Source organism: Lepisma saccharinum, chromosome 20 (genome assembly GCF_977018435.1).
Source record: "Lepisma saccharinum chromosome 20, izLepSacc3.1, whole genome shotgun sequence".
In the NCBI taxonomy this organism is placed as follows: domain Eukaryota; kingdom Metazoa; phylum Arthropoda; class Insecta; order Zygentoma; family Lepismatidae; genus Lepisma; species Lepisma saccharinum.
In genome coordinates, this window is record NC_139248.1 from 42,643,170 (window position 1) to 42,665,414 (window position 22,245).

A 22,245-nucleotide genomic window follows, 5' to 3' on the forward strand; every position below is an offset into this window, starting at 1 on the left:
TGGAAAAGACAAAATACTACAAAGATATATGTTTTGTGAAATATTTATTCATGATATATTGAATGAAAGTTGTAATAAACTTATTAAAAGGATATTTCTTGTCTATTATTTATTTGGTCGTGTAAAAAACACACAAAAACCTGTGGTGTAAACAGCTCATTGAGGGTTAAGGCCTCCAAAGTGGCTTTCCTTGGGTCAGCATACTGCATAGCTCCTCAATTGTTCACATGATGCTGGGTTAGCACCAAACTTTTGGAGCTCCAACTAGGAACTGAACCCAGGACTGCTTGCACCAAAGGCGAGCATTATCCTACCTGTGGAAAATTTCTACTGTTACAGTAGATAAATTTTAATGTTTTCAAATGCCTTCTACTGTGTACTATGAAATGTACTGAAATCCTATTGTAGGTCTGCTGTACAGCTACTGTACTTCAACAGTAGGGCTACTGTACTGAAAAAACAATATGAAAAATAATAATACTTGCTACAATATGTTATAAAATCATTTATTGACTCCAAGAATAGATAGCTTAATTCTTGACACCACATTTTCAGTAATTTAGAAGTGCATTGAAAAAACAGTATATGAACTGAATTCCTTGTTTTTCTAATGAATACTACTGAAGTCACCTTAATGAATACGTTAACAGAACTCTTTCTTAAGAAATAATTCAACTTTAAAGCAGTTAGTAGTTTGAATACATGATCATATCATTTTTTTTCTTTTCAGCATGGAATTTACATGGTTATTACTAAGTCTGTGTAATGCAATTGGTCAACAGTGCTTGTTGGTTTTTCAAGCATTGAGGGTCAGGTCTTTGATTAAACTAATTCTTTCCTGTTTTAGTGTGGAAGAACAAGATGTCAATTTATGACTAAAACAGTGTGTTTATCAATTTTCTACAAGTGTGTTAACCACAATGAAGCTACACACTTTATACAGTGTTCACAATATTTGATTTTTAGTTGTGTGAAAGTATTCTTAAGTAGCAAATTCCACATGCTTTGCCATACATTTATTTTATTTATTTATACGATTTTCCATTGCATTTTAATTTGTATAGATAAGAATTGTTTTCATTACTAATAATAGTACTGTTTTCATGTAGCAATATACTGAATACAATATAAGATGTTAATTGTATAATCATGTTACTGAAAACATTAGCAGTACAGTTCAGCTACTTAAGACAGTACACACAATTGGACTACCAAAAACAGTAGAAAAAATTAACAATACAGTTAATCAACTGAAAACAGTAGATGTTCCAAAACACCTTTTGATATACTGAAAACAGTAGACAGAATTTTCAGTACAGTGTACAGAAACTAGGTCACGTGTAAACAAATTTCAAATGTAATTATTGTTAGGGTTCACCCTTGACTCATTGGTTAGAAACACATTGCCGTCTAATAAACCTTAAAATCAGGAATTCTATAATTTTCTTTGTACTTCCCTGATATTTGATGTGCTGAGGTTTGAACAGGAGTCAACATCATTGTGGAACTTCGGATCAACATTGAATAGGTTGCATCCAATAACACAACAATTATACTAAGGATTACACCAGTTTATCTATTATTGAGCTGATATTAAACATCTACAATTTCATTGTTGTTGAACATTGGTAGTTTCAGAAATGACATAAATATGTAGCTCTACCATAAGTGGAAAATGTGTGTGATATCTCATAGAATACAGATATACATATAAAATAGTAGGTACTACTAAATGCCCACTCTCATTAATATCCTCATCCAGACCAAGTACACAAATTATACAAAAGTTCTGTGAAAACTACAGGGTGAATCCCTCGCCAGAGGCCCCAAACTATTGTCTATAAAACTGCCATTTACTTAAAGTTTGTATTGAAAATTTGTATGCACATACCTTCAACAATGTAAAACAGAATCCGCTCATACCCGATGCTGAAAATGGTCCCCTTCCACATGCAAACACTCTTGTATACGTCTTTCCAAATTCTGGAATACTTTTCTTAAAGTGGCGTCGGTAATGGCTTCAATCTCTTGACGTACAGCTTCTTTCAGGGCTGCGATTGTGCGAGGTTTATTTCTGTATACTTTTCCCTTCAATAAGCCCCAAAGGAAGAAGTTGAGTGGGGTGAGATCAGGAGATAATTCGGTCTCCAAAAAAGAAATTTAATTTCTCTCATGATGACATTTGAAGTGTGGCATGGCACCGTCTTGTTGGAAATATCCATCACTTAGTTCATCATCTGTTAACTCATTGACAAACAAAGTGAATATTCCCAGGTAGACACTCCACACCACACTCCAATTTTCTGAGAATGTAAAGGCTGTTCATGTATTGCACAAGGATTTTTCTCTGCCAATATACACATGTTTTGAGAGTTTATATAGCCACTCAGGTGAAACCATGATTCATCCGTAAACCAAGTGAGGTATAAAATCCCAGGATTTTGTCTGTTGCAATTCTTGAACACATGACACACAGTAAGCGTGTAGTTTTGATTTTTTGCAGCTTTTTGACACGTGGAATATGGGAGATTAGATTCTTTGGAAAGTCTTTGCAATGATTTTGATGGTGATGCCAGTAATCACTCCTTTGCATCCTGTTTTGTCTCTTCAGACAATTTCCAGCCTCATGAATGCTGTGTGACAAGACTTCCCGTGGTCTCTAACTTTCTTACCAATTCCTGGATACAACACTTTGAAGATATACGTCTCACATGAAATTCAGTCTGAAATGCCCTTTGACATGCTTTAAATGAACCAATTTGCCGGTATTTACGAATGAGGAACATACGTTTTTCAATTGTGTACATTGTAATCCCTATACATTCGAGCCAACACTACCGAGATGAATTGTCGTGGAACAAAACAAATGAAGTTCACTGGAAGTCCAAACCTATTGCAAGGGGTTAGATCCTGTTTTACGAGGGGCATGTCAAAAAAAAAAGAGCCCATTGGTTATTACAGAGAATAAAGCAAGAAAATTTTTATTTTGATGCTATACAAGTGCATACCCTGGCTATTTTTCTACATAGTCACCATGACGCTCCAAGCATTTTTGGTACCGTGAACCAAGTTTACGTAGACACTCTGTGTAGAAATCTGCCACCTGGGATCTCAGCAGTCGAGAACTGATGTCTTGAGAACTTCACTATCATCGAAAAGTTGTGAAGCAAGCCACTTTTTGAGGTGAAGGAACAGAAAGTAATCACTTGGGGCAAGATCGGGACTGTATGGTGGGTGATTAAAATGTTCCCATCGGAATTTTTGAATTGTCGCAGCAGTACGGTCAGCTGTGTGTGGGCGGGCATTGTCAGAATAAGCAGAATTCCAGACCGTAACATTCCTCTTCGCCGGTTTTGGATGGCATGTCGCAGATTAGACAGTGTTTCGCAATACACATCTGCTGTGATGGTTTGTCCCGGTTCCAGGAATTCCACGAGGATTACACCTTTTTGATCCCAAAACATGGTTGCCATGATTTTGCGATGTGATGGTGTTCGTTTGAATTTCTTCAGTTTCGGTGAACCGGAGTGACAACATTGCATGGATTGCTGCTTCGACTCACCAGTGATGTACGGTATCCAGGTTTTGTCTCCAGTCACTATGTGAGAAAACAAGTCATCCCCATCCTTCTCCCAGCGGGCCAATAAATCACATGCTGATTTCATTCTTTAGCCCACCTCGCACACAGTTTGCGATAACCCAGATTGTCTGTTACAATTCGGTGCAATGTTTTATCAGACACTTCAGAAAACTCCTTGCCTAGATCAGTAATGGTGAAACGGTTATTCGATCACACTTTCTCATCAACACGTTGCACAAGGTCGTCCGTCTGAACACAAGGCCTGCTACTGCACTCGTCATCATGAGCATTTGAACGTCCTTCCTGAAAAGCACGGCACCAATGTCTTACCTTTCCTTCACTCATTACTGTTGGTCTGTAAATAGCATACAATTCCCGATGAATGTCAGCTGCACTCAGTCCTTTTGCGTTGAGAAATCGAATCACCGACCTCACCTCGCATTTGGCAGGGTTTTTCTATTACAGTAGCCATTTCAACTTCCTGCTACTCGCACGTACGCACCTCCACACTGAGAAATATATCTACGCTGCAGGCACAGAATATTAAAGCAAGCTTCCGTGCATGTGCATCTTCGTCAGTGTTGCCAGTCCCAAGTAAAAAATCATCGGCCCTTTTTTTACATGTGCCTCGTACATTGTTGAAGATATGGGCATACAAAATTTCAAGACAAAGCTTCAAGTAAATGGCAGTTTTATAGACAAAAGTTTGGGGCATCTAGCAAGGGAATCACCCAATATATGTGGGAGAATGTATGCATAGCAGCAAAATCAAAAGCTAATTCCCAAATTGGGAACTTTCTAGTTTTTAGCTTCCATTTAAAGATGCAATTCTGTTTAAATTGTTTCATAAAGGTAAACACACACATATGTATGTACACACAAGAGTTTGTGTGTGTGAGAGGGGAGTGCATTTAATATGTTTAACATAAATAAGGTGCATGCAGTGCCTGATTAACCATCGGTCGCATTGTATCTGTGAGATACGTGACTAAAATTGTTTATTTTCTCATAAAGAATTAGGTGTGCAGTTCTAAGCTTCTCAGTAGGTGCTTCCCTCTTTGTATGAATACACATGACCACAGGCAATGCCAGGTGCTCCTTCACATCTGGGCTTAGAAGGCTGTTTGTATCTGCGAGATACAGAGCGACCAATCTCATTTGGGTTAATGATAACACAGTCTGTAGAATTTACCATTAGGATCCATCCAAATGTTGAATATTGAATTCCATGCTCTGAAGCAGTGATGGTAAATACATTCTTTTGCATTTTACGTCTCTTTCTGGTGTTTTTTTTTTCTTTTTTTTTTGCGTAATTGCAAAAAACGTAATGTCATTGCATTACGTTTCACTCACTCATTTCTAGCCAGGAACTCATATTTATCACGTTCATGTTGGTAACAATGAAAACAGGAATTCTACTGCCACACTATTGTAGGAACAAAGCAAGATGACATTCAACAATGTACATGTTGAAAGTCGGTGTCTTGGTTACTTATTGTCACGGCACACTTTTAATTCATTATTTTCACTGCCACACTTTTAAGTTAGTGATTGAAAATTTTCAGAGAGGAAAGTTTGCTTTTCTGTTTCTGTAGTTTCATTCAGCCGAGCCTAAATTAAAGCCATCTACATCAGGTCAATTAAGACAGATTGTTTCTGAATTTGGAGATTTTTTCTATGGACAGGATGGTAAAGTAATAATTTTGTAAAACATGCGGTGAAACAAAGATATCGGAACATTCACAGTGCAACGACATGATGGTCACGATAAGCATATACGGGCAGTGCAACTTGCAAGAATAAATCTATGCAACTTTTACAGCAACAAAGTGTATCCATGAAGGAGTGTTGTCCGAAAACAGGTGTTTCCTCACTTTCGAGAACATTCGCAAACCGATTGTTGCCTACTGCAATAATTCTGAATAAGGTTTTTACACCAAAAATTCACATGCACCTTGTAATTTCAGTTTTAATGTTAGAGAAGTAAGAACTGTGCCATACTAACTGTCATACCCTGAAATAAAGGCAACATTTTTAAGTCGTCTCTTAGGTCATTTTATAGATCATTTTTCAGATATTTTTAGGTCATCAAAATTTGGGTCCTGATAAATCAGTGCATACTCTGCTTATCATGTGAATGTACACTGGCAAACTTTAAAAAAAGGTCCCCCTCCTCTCAGTTAGATTGAAAGCAACAAACAAAAACCGATATTGAGTTGGAAACACTCCAGCGTCAATGCCGAAACTCTATGCAAGATAAGCAAGAGCTGCACAGTTGTCAGTCGTGAACACCACACAGAAGAGCAATGTTAACCATGAGTCATCAAGGAATTAGCACAGCGTTTCTTTCTGTGGTCATTCGGCCTCGGAAGAAATATTTGTTGTCCATTTTGACCTTTCAAGAAATCAGGTTCTGAGCTGGCGATTTATATCCTTCTTTTCTCTCTTTTGTCATCAACGTTAAAACAAATATAAAAAGAAAACTAGCAAAGAAGGTCATTTCTTTCGGCACGTGACAGGCATATGTGGTAACTTTGCTATTTTTACGACCATATTATATCCCTCTTGTTTACTTTCAACGATAAGGAATGTTGGAGTGACCAGAAAAAATGAACGAACACAATAAGCTCTTAAATAATATCCACGCTTCGAAAATAGATTCCGGCCCCAGTGGCAGAGTGGTTATCACATCACGCTACGACGCCAGGCATCCCGCATTCGAATCCTGGCCTGGGCATGGATTTGTGAGTGCCCATTCATCAATTTCATCATATCGTCACTCATCCCCATATTTGATTGAGTTTGATTGATTGAGTTTGTGTTTAAAGTTCACTTTATGCACAGTAAGGCTAATCGGGACTGGACCTACAGTTTAAAGTGGGATCCGAACCACTATGTGCCTCCACCGGGTACCGAACCCAGGAACCCTTGTTCACAAGGCGACGATGCTACCACTGCGCCATCGGGGAGGCCTCTCCCATATTTGTAACTTAGCCAAAAGTGGCACAAGAAGCGAAGTAACATAAAGCGAGTCAATCAATCGAACATAGGGTCTCCGGTTTCATAGAGCAGTATGCAAAGCACTCGGTCATGAAGACCTCAAAATTGAAATAATAAGTGGAACAAAAAACCTGATATTAGAGTATTTTAAGAGTTTAGGCAGATTAACAGTTCACGACAACCTACAACAATTTCACCTGTGTTGTGTGATATATGGTTCTACCCTAATATAATTGAACGTGCTCTTGCGATAATAGTTACACATTTCCGTCTTGCAACACACATCCTCGACTCGGCACAATATGTGCATTTCCTTGCCCCCTTTCTGTATTTTTTTCTATTTAGGATATATTACGTTGCCTTTTTACCTCTTGGTTAATCCGTGGCGATGAGAATGATTGACCAATTGATAACATGGATGTGATGGGGCAAACATGCCTTAATCATGGTTCGAACTTAAGACCTCTGTCTTCAAAGCACGTTACAATCTGGCACATGTGTCTTTTCATCTCCAGTCACCATTCATTTCAAGATGTAGAAAACGATGTTACTCAAATTGTATAAATAATTTCCATGATCATAAACATTTGTTGCACTTGTTGAGAGAAATCCCTACACTCGTAATGTTATAAGTCAACGTCGACCTAGTTGATGTCCCAGGAACCGTTCCTTGCACGAAAATCACACTGCGTCCACAGGATTTACGACTGCTTACTAAAGTAATAGAAATGTGGCATCCCCATTTCCATTAATTGTTCACTCTTCGTATATTTTGAGGTCGGCTAATTCAAACATACTACCCTAAGACAGCTACACACTGCCAAAAAAAACTGCAGTGTCTACAAAGTAATTACTGTATATTTATATATTTTATTTTTGGTAATGGATTATTTTCCCTTCAGATTCTTATTTATATTTGGTTTGGTTTATTTTACTTCACTTTTCTGCCACTTTTGGCTAAACGCGACGATGAGGATGAGCGATGAAATGATGAAACTGATAAAGGGACAGTCACAATGAACACCGAACGAACACAATGCCAAGGCGGTGTTTAAGCAAGCTGTGTTAACCACTCTACCACGGAGGCCGAAATCCTTTCTAGTTAGGAGAAATCGTTCCTTGACAGCGAACTAAGAACAGTTAATATGTGTCACGTCAGAGTTATAATATTTTAAATTTCTAACAATCAATTGGGATTTACCCTTAACCATTTTTTGCCTACATAAAAACTTCCACACAGTTAAGATCGTTTACACTATGGACAACAGCGTCAAAGTATATGCTTTAAGGAATGATTAAGCACACTATGATGACGGAAAATAATATACTGGCCTTGTGTCTAGATGCCAGATCCTGGTTAGGCTGCAAAATATACTCCATTGTAACAATGACCTTAGCTCATAGAATAAATTTGTATATCATTCTCCCCCCTCCCCCAAGAAACGTGAGCTAAACTTCTCAGGAACCACTTGTGGCCTTCAACTAGTTTATCCAGAAAAAAACTGCGGGTTAGGATGTTAACAGATATTTCAGGGACAATATCCAAAGAATACTGTCACATACGCAGAATGCAAAACATTTCTATTTTCTCATTTCTACTACAACTCTGGCGAAAAAAGGCAGCTGGAGCGTAGTGCTGATCGTATCACCTCCAAAATGGCCGAGCTCGAGAATATGCAGTACCCTACTAACACATCCCTTAAATGTGCCTTCATGGCACGTTGCTATATGCACGAGGAACTTTACCTAACCTTTACTACTACTAACTACTCATGATAGAAATTTTGATATTTTTTATACTTTTTTATTTGCCCATTGCTAACCTGGTTCATTCCCAGCCATAACAGCAATTAGTTGATGCAATAAAAATATGCCAAACTTAAAAAGAAACGGGTGTCGGCGTGCGCGACACACACATACACAGAAAAGGGGGGGATAGGAACACAAAAAACTTCCACAAATTGCCCAGATCATGCCTGACAAGACGACTCCAACAGAAAGCTTTCCGGAAACAAGCTTAGGTGCACATAAGGTAGTGATGGCCTTGTCTGCAACTGCCTTCCCACACTTTCTTATCCAATACAGGAGTAATGAAGTGTTTCCAACTACCTTCCAATCTAACTAAGAGGAGCGAGACCTTTTTTTAAAGTTCGCCAGTGTACAAGGTGGGTGGAAAGTAAACTCCATATTGAAAAATACTTCTAACTTTTCTAAATAACACCGCATTTGCATGAAACAAAATGCATTGTGATACATGTGTGTGCTACAATTTCATTGCCCATAATGACCAGATGCCTGACACAGCATGCCCAACTGGCTCCTGATATGAAGTTACATTCCAGCCACACTGTAAACATTTTTCAGGTACCGTATTTACTCATGTATAATGCGCACTTTTTTTAAAAAAATTTTGTCCCCAAAACTGTGGTGCGTATTATGCAGGGAATAATTCGGACAGCCAACATGAAACCGTACAAGGTCATTCCATGATTTGGTGATACTTGCATTGCTTTTTCATGTTTACGGAACCCTATCATGTTATTTGATCTAAGAATTAATTCGTGCACCTGGACAAGAGATGGCGTAACGAGCGTATCGTCCCACAGTTCCCTGTATCCACACATGCGTTGAAAACTCCTGTCAGCGCGCATCGTTCGTAGTATAGCGCAGTTGATTGATTTGTAGTCAACAGAACATGGCACAGTTCGTGCCAGATAAAGTGTTTTTGCGGGGTGTTCTGCTCATTACTTTAACATGCAGAAAAGTGCTACCGAAAGTCATCGTATTTTGGTGGAAGTGTATGGTGACCATGCGCTAGCTGAGCGAACGTGTCAGAAGTGGTTTGCACGGTTTAGAAGTGGTGATTTCGGCCTGGAAGACCAAGAGTGACCTGGACAGCCAAAAAAATTTGAAGACGAAGAATTGAGAGCATTGCTCGATCAGGATTAGTGTCAAACTCAGGAAGAACTTGCAGAAGCATTAGGCGTTGATCAAACAACAGTTTCCAAACGCCTCAAAGCCATGGGAATGATTCAAAAGATGTCACATTGAGTTCCACATGAATTGAAAGACAGAGACGTTGAAAGACGAAAAACCATTTGCGAATTGCTGCTTCAAAGACAGAAAAGAAAGGGGTTTTTGCATCACATTGTTACTGGCGATGAGAAGTGGATCCATTACGAGAACCCGAAACGAAAAAAGGCCTGGGTGAAGCCAGGTGAACCAGGCCCATCACAACTGAAACGAGATATTCACTGTGCAAAGGTTATGCTGTGCATATGGTGGGATATGAAAGGTGTGGTGTACTATGAGCTGCTGCAACCAGGTGAAACTATTAATGGAGAACGTTATCGACGACAATTAATGCGTTTGAAGCAAGCTCTGGCCAGGAAACGACCAGAATGGGAGAACAGACATGATAAACTTATTTTTCAACATGATAACGCTCGCCCACATGTCGCAAAACTGGTCAAAACCTATTTAGAAAATGTCGGATGGGAAGTTTTATCCCACCCGCCGTATTCACCAGACGTTGCTCCTTCGGACTACTACTTGTTCGATTGCATGAATAACAATTTGATTGGACAGCGGTTCACTTCTTCAGAAGATATCGAAAATTGGGTCTCTGACTGGATCGCTTCAAAGGATGAGGACTTCTTTCGCCACGGAATCCGTAACTTGCCTGACAGATGGGCGAAAGTGGTGGCTTGCGATGGGCAATATTTATCTTAAGGTATTTATGTATTTTGTGTTTGAACTACAGCTTCAATGTGTGCGTAACAACCGCACGAATTAATTCCTAGACCAAATTTATTTCGTTTTAAAGCTTAAATCCTGCAGTTTCTGAATATGGCAACAGTATTCCATTCAAGATGGCAACACTAATGTGAAATGCGGTTCAAATAAGCTCATCACAAAATAAACAAACATTCTGATTCTAATGGTACTTTCGATGAAAGAAAACATAAGGAAAATAAAATAATAATTAATTTGTATCACTGGTCAAATAAGGAGTGTGTAAATGCCTTAATGGAAGAAATTTTGTGCTGCTAACTCCTAGTTTGAGGGCCCTGAATGTGCCTTGTACAAATGTTATGTTGGTCACGGAAAATGTATATATTCTGGTCTTTTTTAGAAAAAGTAAAGAAGGAATTAGCAAAAAGTTTGAAGACCATTTCCCAATTGTAATGTAATGTTCTGCGACACCAAAAAAGCATTGCCATTCTGGTAGAATTCGAGCATGCACCTCCCATTACATGGGATGCGTATCAGCAGTATTTGTTGAGCGAGAAATACTAGAAAAATCCATAACATATTTTTGATCTCTCTTTCTACTACTACAGAATAAATAAGGTGGTTACGGAGTGAAAGCTTTGGGATGCTAAACACAGTGGTGGGAGAGGGGGGGAGTTGGCGACGATTGATGACTTATTGTTTACACAAGAAGATATCCTCCTCTTGGTCCAGATAGCAACAGGTGCCTCACTGAATAGGTATGATGTCATTCACTTTTGATCAGCATAGCAACAGCATTACGAACTACAACTAAGAAAGCTATTTCTTGAAACTGGATCGTACTGCGCACTATATACAAGATATAATAATATTGTTTGTCACTTTTGCTCATTAAAAACGAGGGTGCGCATTATACACGCACAAATACGGTATTTAGACATATGTGTGTGTGTGTGTGTGTGTGTGTGTGTGTTTGTGTGCATGTGTTATGGACCGTAGTGCACGCAGAGCAGTCATTTTTTATATTTCTGTTTCATTTGTGCCAGATTGATGGAATCATTATTAATTTTGTCACCAGAGGTCAATAGACTCTGTTACTCAATGATGTAATACGGAAGCCTCGGTGCGACCTCGCAGCCCTTGAGGCAGCGCATTTTGGATTCTGACACAGGGAGAGGAAGTTGTTCTCCTCAAGGTAGACACTTTGTGAAGGTGTCCGAGGAACCACGATATGGAGGAGAAGGATAATTACTTTCCGTAATGTTTTAAGTTCCGATCTTGCACGCACACACTCAATTCTATTTTGCTCATAATCTTTGTCATCTATACTACGTGAAGAAGTGACTTGACAGTCAAATGATAGATTTAGTTCATTATTAATTAGTTAAACGAATATCCATCAAACAGGTCTAAGTGAGAAGATAATGTTTTTCTTTCAGCGAGTTTATCGTCAAACAAACTTTATTTATGTAGTCTAATTGTGCTTGCACAATTCGCATAATCTGGAACAGTGTTATATCTGTACATTCGAATAGCATAGCTGCCCAATAGCAAATAAGTAGACCTTTAAGGTAGAAATCTTCCACTGCACGCTTACTTCAAGGTTTGTATGCATCAAACAAGCCAGTTTAACGTGCATACAGATGCAGATGCAGAGCATGGTTCTCTGTTGAATTGTATGGGGCAGTTAAAATTTCGGTATAATGGCGCACTACCAGTCAAATCAATTTGCAACTGTAGATGAAACGGGTGTACTAGATACTCCACAGGGCATTCCCTTCACCGGAATGTCTTCAACGAGAAGATCTGCGTTACATAATGAACTAAATCCTTTATCTGCAATAGAGTTAACATGTGTAAACCACGGTAACTCGAATGTTGGGGATTTGATTAACTTTCAACCCATTTCTCGTCAAGAAAATGTTGCAAATACAAGGACCATATTCAAGGGACCAGAACTATCTAAAATATCAACGCAGGCAGCATCTAGCTCGATGCAGAATCTCTTGCAGAAAATTCCTCGCTTGATTAATTGTGATGCCATATCTATATTTGGGTTCTTGCTAGAAATTCAAAAAATTCTAGAACTTAAAATTTTCCCAACACATGATGTTCTCGTTTCATTCAAGGGTTATGATTATTATTATCTATACTCTTAACTATGCAGCAAAAAACAACAGTTAGGTAGTAGAACAGTTTATGGATAAACCTCGCCTGTTAATAAATCCTTAAATGTGGAAGAACGTTTTACGCAATAACGCCTTAACGTCGAGGGTGTTTTCAGGGGGAAGTTTTAAATTGCACAAGGTTTCAAATAAAAAGTTATACGTTGGCAACTATGAATGCAAAAGTTACAAATTATAGCTCATTTTTTTGAGTAGTCTAGGCTACAAAACCTACGGTAGGAAAAAAAAGCAATTTTCATTTACCAAATAGAAGAAGATGAAATGAAAATTTTAAAAAACCTTAATTTAATTTACAAAATTTGAATTGCGTCAAGCCCCCAAAAGGGAATGCCAGGATGTGAGGGTTCAAAACAGTACCAGTGTACTCTTATGGTAAGAATTACGCACTTGCTATCGATACTTTCAAAGAAAAAATATTCTATTGTAAAAGTCAAGCTTGTGATTTTTAAAATTTAGAATACATTCTAAGAAATTATATATGTACACTACATGAAAGGAAATTATACAGTCGCTACTCCACTTTCAACGTCAACATCACGTGAACACCGTGAGAATAACGATAATACACGATCCGCAAAGCTGTTGTTGGGCGAATACAGTCTGCAGAAGTCGAGCCAGCAATTCGCATCCGCTTCATTCTCTGGTTCGAAGTGAGTAGATGCACGGACTAGATTTCGTAACTTTTCTACAAGCTTTCCTTCCGTGGTTAATACCTTCAATATAACGTACCCTGGTATAAAAATTGCTGGTAGGAACGTTATGATCCACCCTGCTATTACAGTCCAAAGGGGGAACGGTTCTGTCCCGTACGAAATCCTTTCGTTGTAGATCACGAAGGCACAAACGACAGTGAGCAGTGTTACGGGAGTCAAGAAAATCCAACACAACCACCACAATACATTAATAGTCTTTGCACCATAAACAAAATCAAGAAGTTTTGCGTAGTTTTTCATGCCGAATATGAATACAAAAGCAAGCAGTTCCATGAGGCAAATAATGACTATCGTTAGCGTTGCGTGTGTATCGAGAAGTTTCATCCAATAGATACCATTCTCTCGAAGGCACAGTGCCGAGCCTATGAGCAGTAAGAATGTCGTCACTGTGATGCGAAAGTTTCTTTCCTTCTTCAGTACAGGGTATAAGTCTAACAAACTCCACTGCAAGGCGTCCAGCTGTATTACTATCCAAGAGAGCGTAATGAAGCCAAGAGAGAGGAAAAGGATCACGTGCCATAACTGGGGAAAGGGGAAGGTGGCTATCACTGCAGGATATATTGAGAACATAGCTGCTGGTCCGTCCTTTGCCAAAGAGAACATGGGAATACCTGTCTGCGCCTGCAAATATCCCAAACCACAAAATAGGATGAGTCCAAAGAGGATGCTGACCACTGTGCTTAGAGCAGGAACGCAGAACACTTCCCACGAACAGTCATTGTTCACGTAGTTGAACCGTGCTCGATGAACTGCCATCCCTAGTCCTGCACCGACTGTGAACAGTGCTTGCACTGCAGCGTCCACCCATGTTTTGACGTTAAGAAATTCGTTCATGTCAGGCACCAAGTACGCTATAAGCCCGTTCGTTGCTCCAGGGAGAGTGACTGCACGGAGTATCATCACTACCATGGCTACGTATCCAAGCGGCATCAGAAAATAGAAACTTATTCGAATTCTTTTCCAGCCGATGGAGCAACAAGCAATGATCAGAGCGTACAACAAGAGATGGAACGTCAACAGCTCCCACACGAGTCCTCCAGGCTGATCGATACTGGCCGATGTTCTGAGGGCGAATTTGTTGAGGTACTGTTCCGACGGACTCTGCAGAGCCACCGATAAGCTTGCCAAGCCACTATTTCTCACCTCCGTACAGTTTCCATCATTCCAAGAGTACTGGCACACACTCCAGTCGATAAGTTGGCTCACGGGATAGACCATGAAGAAAAGACAATAACTGCCGATGACGCTTGCGTATGCACACAGGAAAACATTGAGGATCACTGTTGCATATCCAGCTCCATTCATTATGGGAGCCGCACCAAACATTTTGATGTATCCGCTGTTTGTGAACTGCCCAATAACTGTCTCCAAGTGGAACATGGGTATTCCACAAAGAAGGATCATAAGCAGATACGGGACGAGGAAGGCTCCCCCTCGATGAATGTAGCACATGTAGGGGAATCTGAAGACGCCTCCGATGCCGATACATGGGATGAGGTAGTAGAAGAACATCTTCATTCGTTTCAAGTACTTCTTGGCCTCGCTGGGATGTGCGTCGGGTTCCATCAACTTGATGCTTCTGGTCTCCAGTCGGACTTGAAGCTCGGAGATTATTGACCGTGAGTCATCGCTGATGGAGTACACCTCGACAACGTCTGCAAACGTCACCACTCTGGGAGGAACATCTACTTCATCTTCGTCATCTTCAACATAGAGACTCGGGATTCTCTGTCGGCATCTCTTGAGGGGAATCAATTTCGATCTGCATTTTCTCAGTGGGATTTCAGAAGGTTCGGTCTCAATTGATTCAGAAGGTTCGGCCTCAATTGCTTCGGAAGATTCTGTCTTAATTGCTCCAGAAGGTTCAGTCTCAATTGCTCCAGAAGGTTCGGTCTCAATTGTTTCAGAAGGTTCGGTCTCAATTGATTCAGAAGGTTCGGTCTCAATTGCTCCAGAAGGTTCGGTCTCAATTGCTTCAGAAGGTTCGGTCTCAATTGATTCAGAAGGTTCAGTTTCAATTGCTTCGGAAGATTCGGTCTCAATTGCTTCGGAAGGTTCGGTCTCAATTGATTCAGAAGGTTCGGTCTCAATTGCTTCAGAGGGTTCGGTCTCAACTGATTCAGAAGGTTCGATCTCAATTGCTTCGGATGATTCGTTCTCAATTGCTTCGGAAGATTCATTCTCAATTGCTCCACAAGGTTCAGTCTCAATTGCTTCGGAAGATTCGGCCTCAATTGATCCAGAAGGTTTGGTCTCAATTGCTCCAGAAGGTTCGGTCTCAATTGCTTCAGAAGGTTCGGTCTCAATTGCTGCCCCAGCTTCATCACTTACGCTTCTATCCATCTTGCTCTCTTCGATATTTAGCAGAGGTTGCTCATCACTTGACGTGTTATCCATAACTTTACTGTCTTTATTCTCTTTCGATCGTGAATATCTATTCTTTTTTTTCTTCTTTTTCTTGCTAATCGCAAAATATGCGTATAGTGCTAATTAATTTTTTCGCTGCACTAATTCCATGGAAACTCTTTACCGATTTTTAAAACATCAACAATCAATAATATCCATGGCATTGCTCCTTCCCTGTACAAGATAATTGGGATGTCTTCCAATGTTTCGAAGTGTTAATTTCGAGAAAGTATAAAGAAGGGGAAGTTTCAAGTTTTCTCAATCGGTGACAGTAGCTTTAACAGAATTTAGTCTTTTTAGTTTACAGGAAGTTTCTTCCAGTTCCAAACCCTAAATCCGAAATACACACATATATACACTCACACAAATGTCTTAACAATGTTATTTCTGATTGACGTGTATATATTAGTTCGGCTTACCTATAAATAGATATAAATCTGCTTAATACGTTTGAAGAAGTTGCATAATCAAGTTAATTTTGTGTAAATTCATTTCTGACATCATCTCGTAATCAAGGGGTTCCGGCGAAGGAACATTGCAGTGTTTCGTGCACCATTTTGAACTGCAGATCCAGTCCCGATTAGCCTATCTGGCCACAAGGTGTACTTAACAGAAAACTGGTCCCGGGTTCTAATCCCCACCTGGGTATGGATGTTGTTTGTGAGTGTCCCTTCATCAATTTCACCATATCATCAGGTAACATGCATAGGAGGTAAAAATGACGTGATTGACCTCCCTCTTGGGATGTGTGTTCAACAGCGGCGTAGTGCCCACGTAAGGCTTGTAAGTCTACCTTACAAGTTGAAATTATTGAAGAAAACGTATTTCATTCCCGTATTTATCGCTTGAACACACATAGCAATATCAGACTTCAAGTAGAACTTTTAACGAAACAATTGAGGACTTGTTTTGATTCGAGTTGTTTCTCTGTAAGGCTTCTTCAGAGGACTTACGTGTAGGTGAATGGAAGAAATGATTTGGACTCGCCCATGGTGGGTGTGTTTGCTTACTTAGTACCTTCTCAACCAATGACAGGGTGCCCCGATTCTCACGCCATGTAAGGTGCATTACCAGTAGGTGCTAACTGGCGAGATTTCTGTCCCCGCTGCGTCTGTTTGCCACGGTCGGAAGAGAACCAAGAAAATCGACTCCCGTGTTGTTTCAACAATGCTTGACGGAAGGTGTAGCTAACAAAACGGGTGTCATTTTAAATGTGTAAACTAACTATTAAGTTCACAAAGAGATGGTTTAATGTTGGATATTACCTTCATTAGAAGCAGCGAAGTTAAAGATAAAAGAGGAATGTCTGGCAATCCTAGATCCGGCAGTGCCCGCAAAGTTAGGCACGTGCATCCCAGTTGCCCGTAATGTTAAAAGCATACGCGTAATACTTAGGGTTATGATTTACAGATTTGTTTTACCTTTTCCTTTGACTAAGTTTCTTGATATGCTTTTCATGCGCAAATATCGTAACCATGATAATGAGTAATATTCTCGAATGCATTTGAATTTGCAAATTGTATCCTACTCATTTCCCACAAATGGCTTTTTAGTGAAAGAAAAAGAATAATAAGAATAAAAATATGACATGGCTTTTCCAGAAGAAGAGTCTGTGTCCTTAACTAAGCTGTGCTGTATGCGAAATTTGTCAATTGCTACCAGTTGAAAGTTGAGCTACAGGTAATATATTCTGAAGCCGAATATCGAGTAAAGAGTGTGTTTGAACTTCATGAGTACCTGTGTACTACCCATTTGAATGAAACTGTTGAACAAGTGTACAAACTAACAGAATTGTTCCTCACTGTTCCTGCCTCAAGCTCGTCGGTGGAAAAGTTTTCTGAAATTGTAGAGGATTCATACATTTCAATGCAGCACACACACACAAGGAAATCTGACTTGGGACTGATATCCATTGAAAAGGAGTTGGCAAAGACATTGACCAGGAACTCCCGATTCTACGACGACGTGATGGAGGTGTTCAGACTAAAGGATCGTCGGATCGAGTTACAGTATAAATGAGAATTTTCATTAAGTAATACATACATATGCTATTATTGTTAATATAGAGTGTGTGCATTTTGTTTGAAATTGAGTATGCCCATGCATGACTTACATTCAAATAGATTCCATTTAGTTAAAATATCTTTGGGTTTTCTATATCCAATATTCAGATCAGGTTTATCTAAGGAAGCCTTACACCTTTCATAGAATCACGCTACGCCACTGGTGTTCAACCACTAGTATCATAACCGTAACAGTGTACAGTTAGTTGGTAATTATGGTAATTTTTGTAATTATTATAATTACTATGCTGAAAGTTTGCTCAATGATAAAATGTATGTGTGACACACGTCCAATTATTCTTTTTTTATTTTGATGGTCATTTATGTAATTATTATAATTAATATATAACTGCACATATTTAAATAACAAAGGAAGCGGTGATTCAATGCCAAAATGGATTCTTGAATTTTAGTGAAAGAAAAATGGGTGGACCTCTGTGAAAATATTCAATACTTCTTCTTGTCATGTTCTCTTTCTTCGGTGTTAAAATTCAACATCTCAGTAGCTTTGTTTTGTCTGCGAAGTTTACATGAGTTTTCATGTTCAGACATAATTTATGTACTAGCATATTGTAACACATACAGTTGTGATGTGTTTGTGTGTGTCTTGTGTAGTAGTTGTGCTGTCTAATGCGTTTGTGTTTGTCTTGTGTAGTAATTGTGCTGTCTAATGTGTTTGTGTAGTAGTTCCTCCATTCATATTGGGGGTTAGGCGTAGAGCTGACAACCCTGCACTGTAAAAAAAAAAAAAGTCAAGAAACAGCAATATAAGGCCATGGATGTTCCCAAGGTAAAATATTCCGGAGGTAAAATAGTCCCCCGTTTGGATCTCCGGGTGGGGACTACTTTGGGATGTCCCTGGACTAAGGATAAGATCTACGTTAGGAATAAGGATATTAAATTAGGCACCTGGAATGTTCTGAGCCTTTACCGGCCTGGGGCATTTCAGTGTACAGTTAATGAGAAGTGTACAGTTAATGAGATAGTCAAGTATAAATTAGATGTAGTAGCTGTCCAGGAAGTTAGGTGGCCAGGAGAAGGGAATTGTAAAACTAAAAATTATACTTTTCTCTATGGTGGTACTGAAATCATACTTTTGGAACAGGCCTTTTCATAAATAATAGAATTATCTCGGCTCTTAAAACAGTAGAATTTATTAATGATAGGATATCATATGCAGTTTTACAGGGTCGGTGGTGTAAAATTATTTTAATAAACATACAGTTGGGAGCTGAGAAGACTGCAAGGCTGAGGAATGCGAAACTGTTGTCGCCGTGTGCAACCAGCTCGTCTTCCTTTCAGGGTGGCAGCGGCATAAATGAAAAAGGCATGGTACGAAACCGCATTGCAATGAATGGAAGATATTACATAGCAACAAGTGAAAGCAATACTAATAATGGAGGAATTTTATTTTGATGATTAAAGTATTTGTACAATAACATGCTTTCCACTCACCTTTCATCAGTCATCGTCACTATCTGATAAGGTTTGTGCCAATTCCGATCCCGAAGATGAATCGCTGTCACTGATGTTGTCGTCTTCATCACTGTCAATACCACCTAGTGAAATAACGATTCTATCCACAGTGTCCTCCATCAGACCCTCTTTCTGCCAGTAGTCCTGTTCGACAGTGATGACATGCCTGTCATATCCTTCCCAGTCAGCTGGCGTCACAGATTCCACCGCACTCTTTGTCACTTCCTCCAACCTTGACAACGTCAAATCTCCTGTTATATTTTTCTCCCTCACAAGTCGTTTTACTTTAGCCCACGCTAGTTCAATGGCATTCAATTCGCACATGTAAGGAGGCAACCGAAGCACTGAATGGCCATTCGTCTTCAAAAGTTCGTCCACACGAAAAATCTTATCTGGCGGCCTGTACTTTTCGATCAATTGGAATAATTCAAATTTTTTCATGCTTTCTGAAAATGGCACTTTGTTTAGTCTTAACCAGTCTATCATCTCCTGCTTCACAGAATATTTAGTCGGAGGCTTATTCACCTGTATGTTGTGGTAGGGAGCGTTATCCAATACACAGAAACACTTGCCCTCGGGAGGGCTGGCAGAAGTTTTTCCCTCACCCATTTCTCAAAGTTAACGGAATTCATCTGTCCATGATAGTCTCCGGTTGCCTTTCCTGCCCTAAATATCAAGTTTGCTACATTTATGAAGCCGTGCCTTGAACCAGCATGAACTAAAATTAACCTATTAGAGGAACTGGTGTTGGTTGACACTCCTTGTACTGAGTCACTTTGCCAGCATTTCCCAAAGGTGAGATTGTTGTCGACCCATGACTCGTCGATATATACTATCACACGAATCTCCGATCTGAATTTTTTAATTGCCCTTAGATATTTGGCACGCCAATGAACAATATTTGGACGTTCTATGAGAATTTTTCTGTTGCTTCTGCCTTTTTTCCAACTGAAACCCATATCATGAAGCAGACGATGTAAACTATGCACTTTCCACGGAAAATTATTTTTTTCACGAATGGCTGAAAGAAGTTTCGGTGCCATTGGTATTGTATTTTTCACAAGGTAAAATTCTTGTATAACGTCTCTGATGACCCTTCGATCGAATTCGTCGCAATGGAATCTGTATTAAGAAAGTAAGGGTGTGTGCTTTTTGTATATTTCCTAGCGTCTTGTTAATGCTTCTTCGCGAGAGCACCTGACACGCTCGTCCCTCGGGAAAGATGTGAGCAACCGGAGAGTCCCGATTCCATTATCAGATTCTCACCCTTTCCTACAGGAACTTCTGTATGTCTGGCAACACTGAAAAATTGAACACCAAGTCGAAGCTTCTCTCCCCACACTTCCTCCCCGTTCACCCCCGAACCTCACCCCGCACTCGCAGTCTTCTCAGCTCTCAACTGTACATGCACCAACGGAAGATAAAGATGATAATACTAAAGATGATTTTTACACAGAGTTAGAACAGGTCTTTGATAAATTTTCTCAGTATGATATGAAAATTCTGTTAGGTGACTGTAATGCACAGATTGGCAAAGAAGAGACATTTAAACCCACGATTGGTAAAGAAAGTCTTCATGGATTAAGTAATGATAATGGTATAAGATTGATTACTTTTGCAACCTCAAAGAATTTAATTGTGAAAACCACTTTTAAACATAAAGATATCCATAAATATACCTGGTCTTCTCCAGATGGTAAAACTCATAATCAGATAGATCATATTCTCATTGATAAGAGAAGGCATACTAGTAAAATTGACGTTCGTACACATAGAGGTGCTGACTGTGCCAGTGACCATTATTTAGTAATTGCTAAATTAAGAGAAAGACTCTCAGTGATAAATCATAAGCAACAAAATCTAAAAGTTCTAAAATTTGATACAGGAAAGTTTACTGATGAAAGAATTAAGAAAGATTACCAAATTAAACTGTCAAATAGATTTGATGTTTTGCAGGATTTAAATGATGATGAAAATATAAATGAAACAGACGTAAATAAGAATTGGGAGCACATACGTAATGCAATAGAATCAGCAGCTAAAGAAAGTATAGGATACCATAAACTGAGAAAAAGTAAGCCATGGTTTCATAATGAATGTCATAATCTAATAGAAATAAGAAATCAGGATAGACTTAGGTGGTTAAATAACTCTGATGATACAAATCTAAACAATTATAATAGAATAAAGCGAGAAGTTAACCGCACGTTTAGAAGTAAAAAAAGAGATTACTTGAAAAGCAAAATTAACGAAATTGAAACAAACAGCAAAAATAAAAATATCAGAGATTTATATAAAAGTGTAAATGAGTTTAGAAAGGGGTGGCAACCTAAAATAAACTTGATAAAAGATAAAGACGGTGATTTTCTAGCTGACCCAAGCGATATTCTAAATAGATGGAAGAACTACTTTAATGACCTTTTAAATGTCCATGTAGGAGATAAATCAGAAGTAAATGAAGTCCACACAGCAGAACCTTTAGTTCCAGAACCTAACTTGACTGAAGTTAAAGATGCTATTAAAAGGCTAAAGAATAACAAAGCACCTGGCATTGATTTAATACCAGCTGAGTTAATTAAATATGGTGGAAATTCATTAATATGTCAAATTCATAAATTAATTTGTTTAATATGGAATAAAGAAGAAATCCCTCAACAGTGGAAAGAATCCATAATTGTTCCTGTGTTTAAAAAAGGTGATAAAATGAACTGCAATAATTACCGTGGAATTTCTCTACTATCAACAACATATAAAATATTATCTAACATTATTTTAACAAGACTAACCCCATATGCTAATGAAATTATAGGTGATTATCAATGTGGATTTAAACGTAAGAGATCAACTACAGATCAAATTTTTCACATCAGACAGACACTTGAAAGAAAGTGGGAATATAATCAAAATGTCCATCAGCTATTCATTGATTTCAAAAAAGCATATGATTCGGTCAAAAGAGATAAATTATATAATATATTAGTAGAGTTTGGAATACCTAAGAAGCTTGTTAGTATGATAAAAATATGCACCAGTGAAACAGAAAGTAAAATTCGTGTGGTTATTAATATGTCTGACAAATTTACAAT

The 22,245-nt window shown here is 38.8% G+C and overlaps 2 protein-coding genes across 2 annotated transcripts; both read right to left on the bottom strand.

The window, feature by feature from the left end:
- Positions 1 to 13,001: 13,001 nt before the first annotated feature.
- LOC146003442 (sodium-dependent proline transporter-like) lies at positions 13,002 to 19,145 on the bottom strand. The gene is made up of 2 exons (XM_083141726.1): positions 19,139 to 19,145; positions 13,002 to 14,917 (listed from the first exon to the last, which is right to left on the bottom strand). Exons 1-2 carry the CDS (start codon positions 19,143 to 19,145, stop codon positions 13,002 to 13,004), a joined length of 1,923 nt encoding a protein of 640 aa, XP_082997852.1.
- LOC146003443 (uncharacterized) lies at positions 19,145 to 19,768 on the bottom strand. The gene has a single exon (XM_083141727.1). The coding sequence runs from the start codon at positions 19,766 to 19,768 to the stop codon at positions 19,145 to 19,147; it is 624 nt and encodes a 207-aa protein (XP_082997853.1).
- Between the last annotated feature and the right edge of the window lie 2,477 nt (positions 19,769 to 22,245).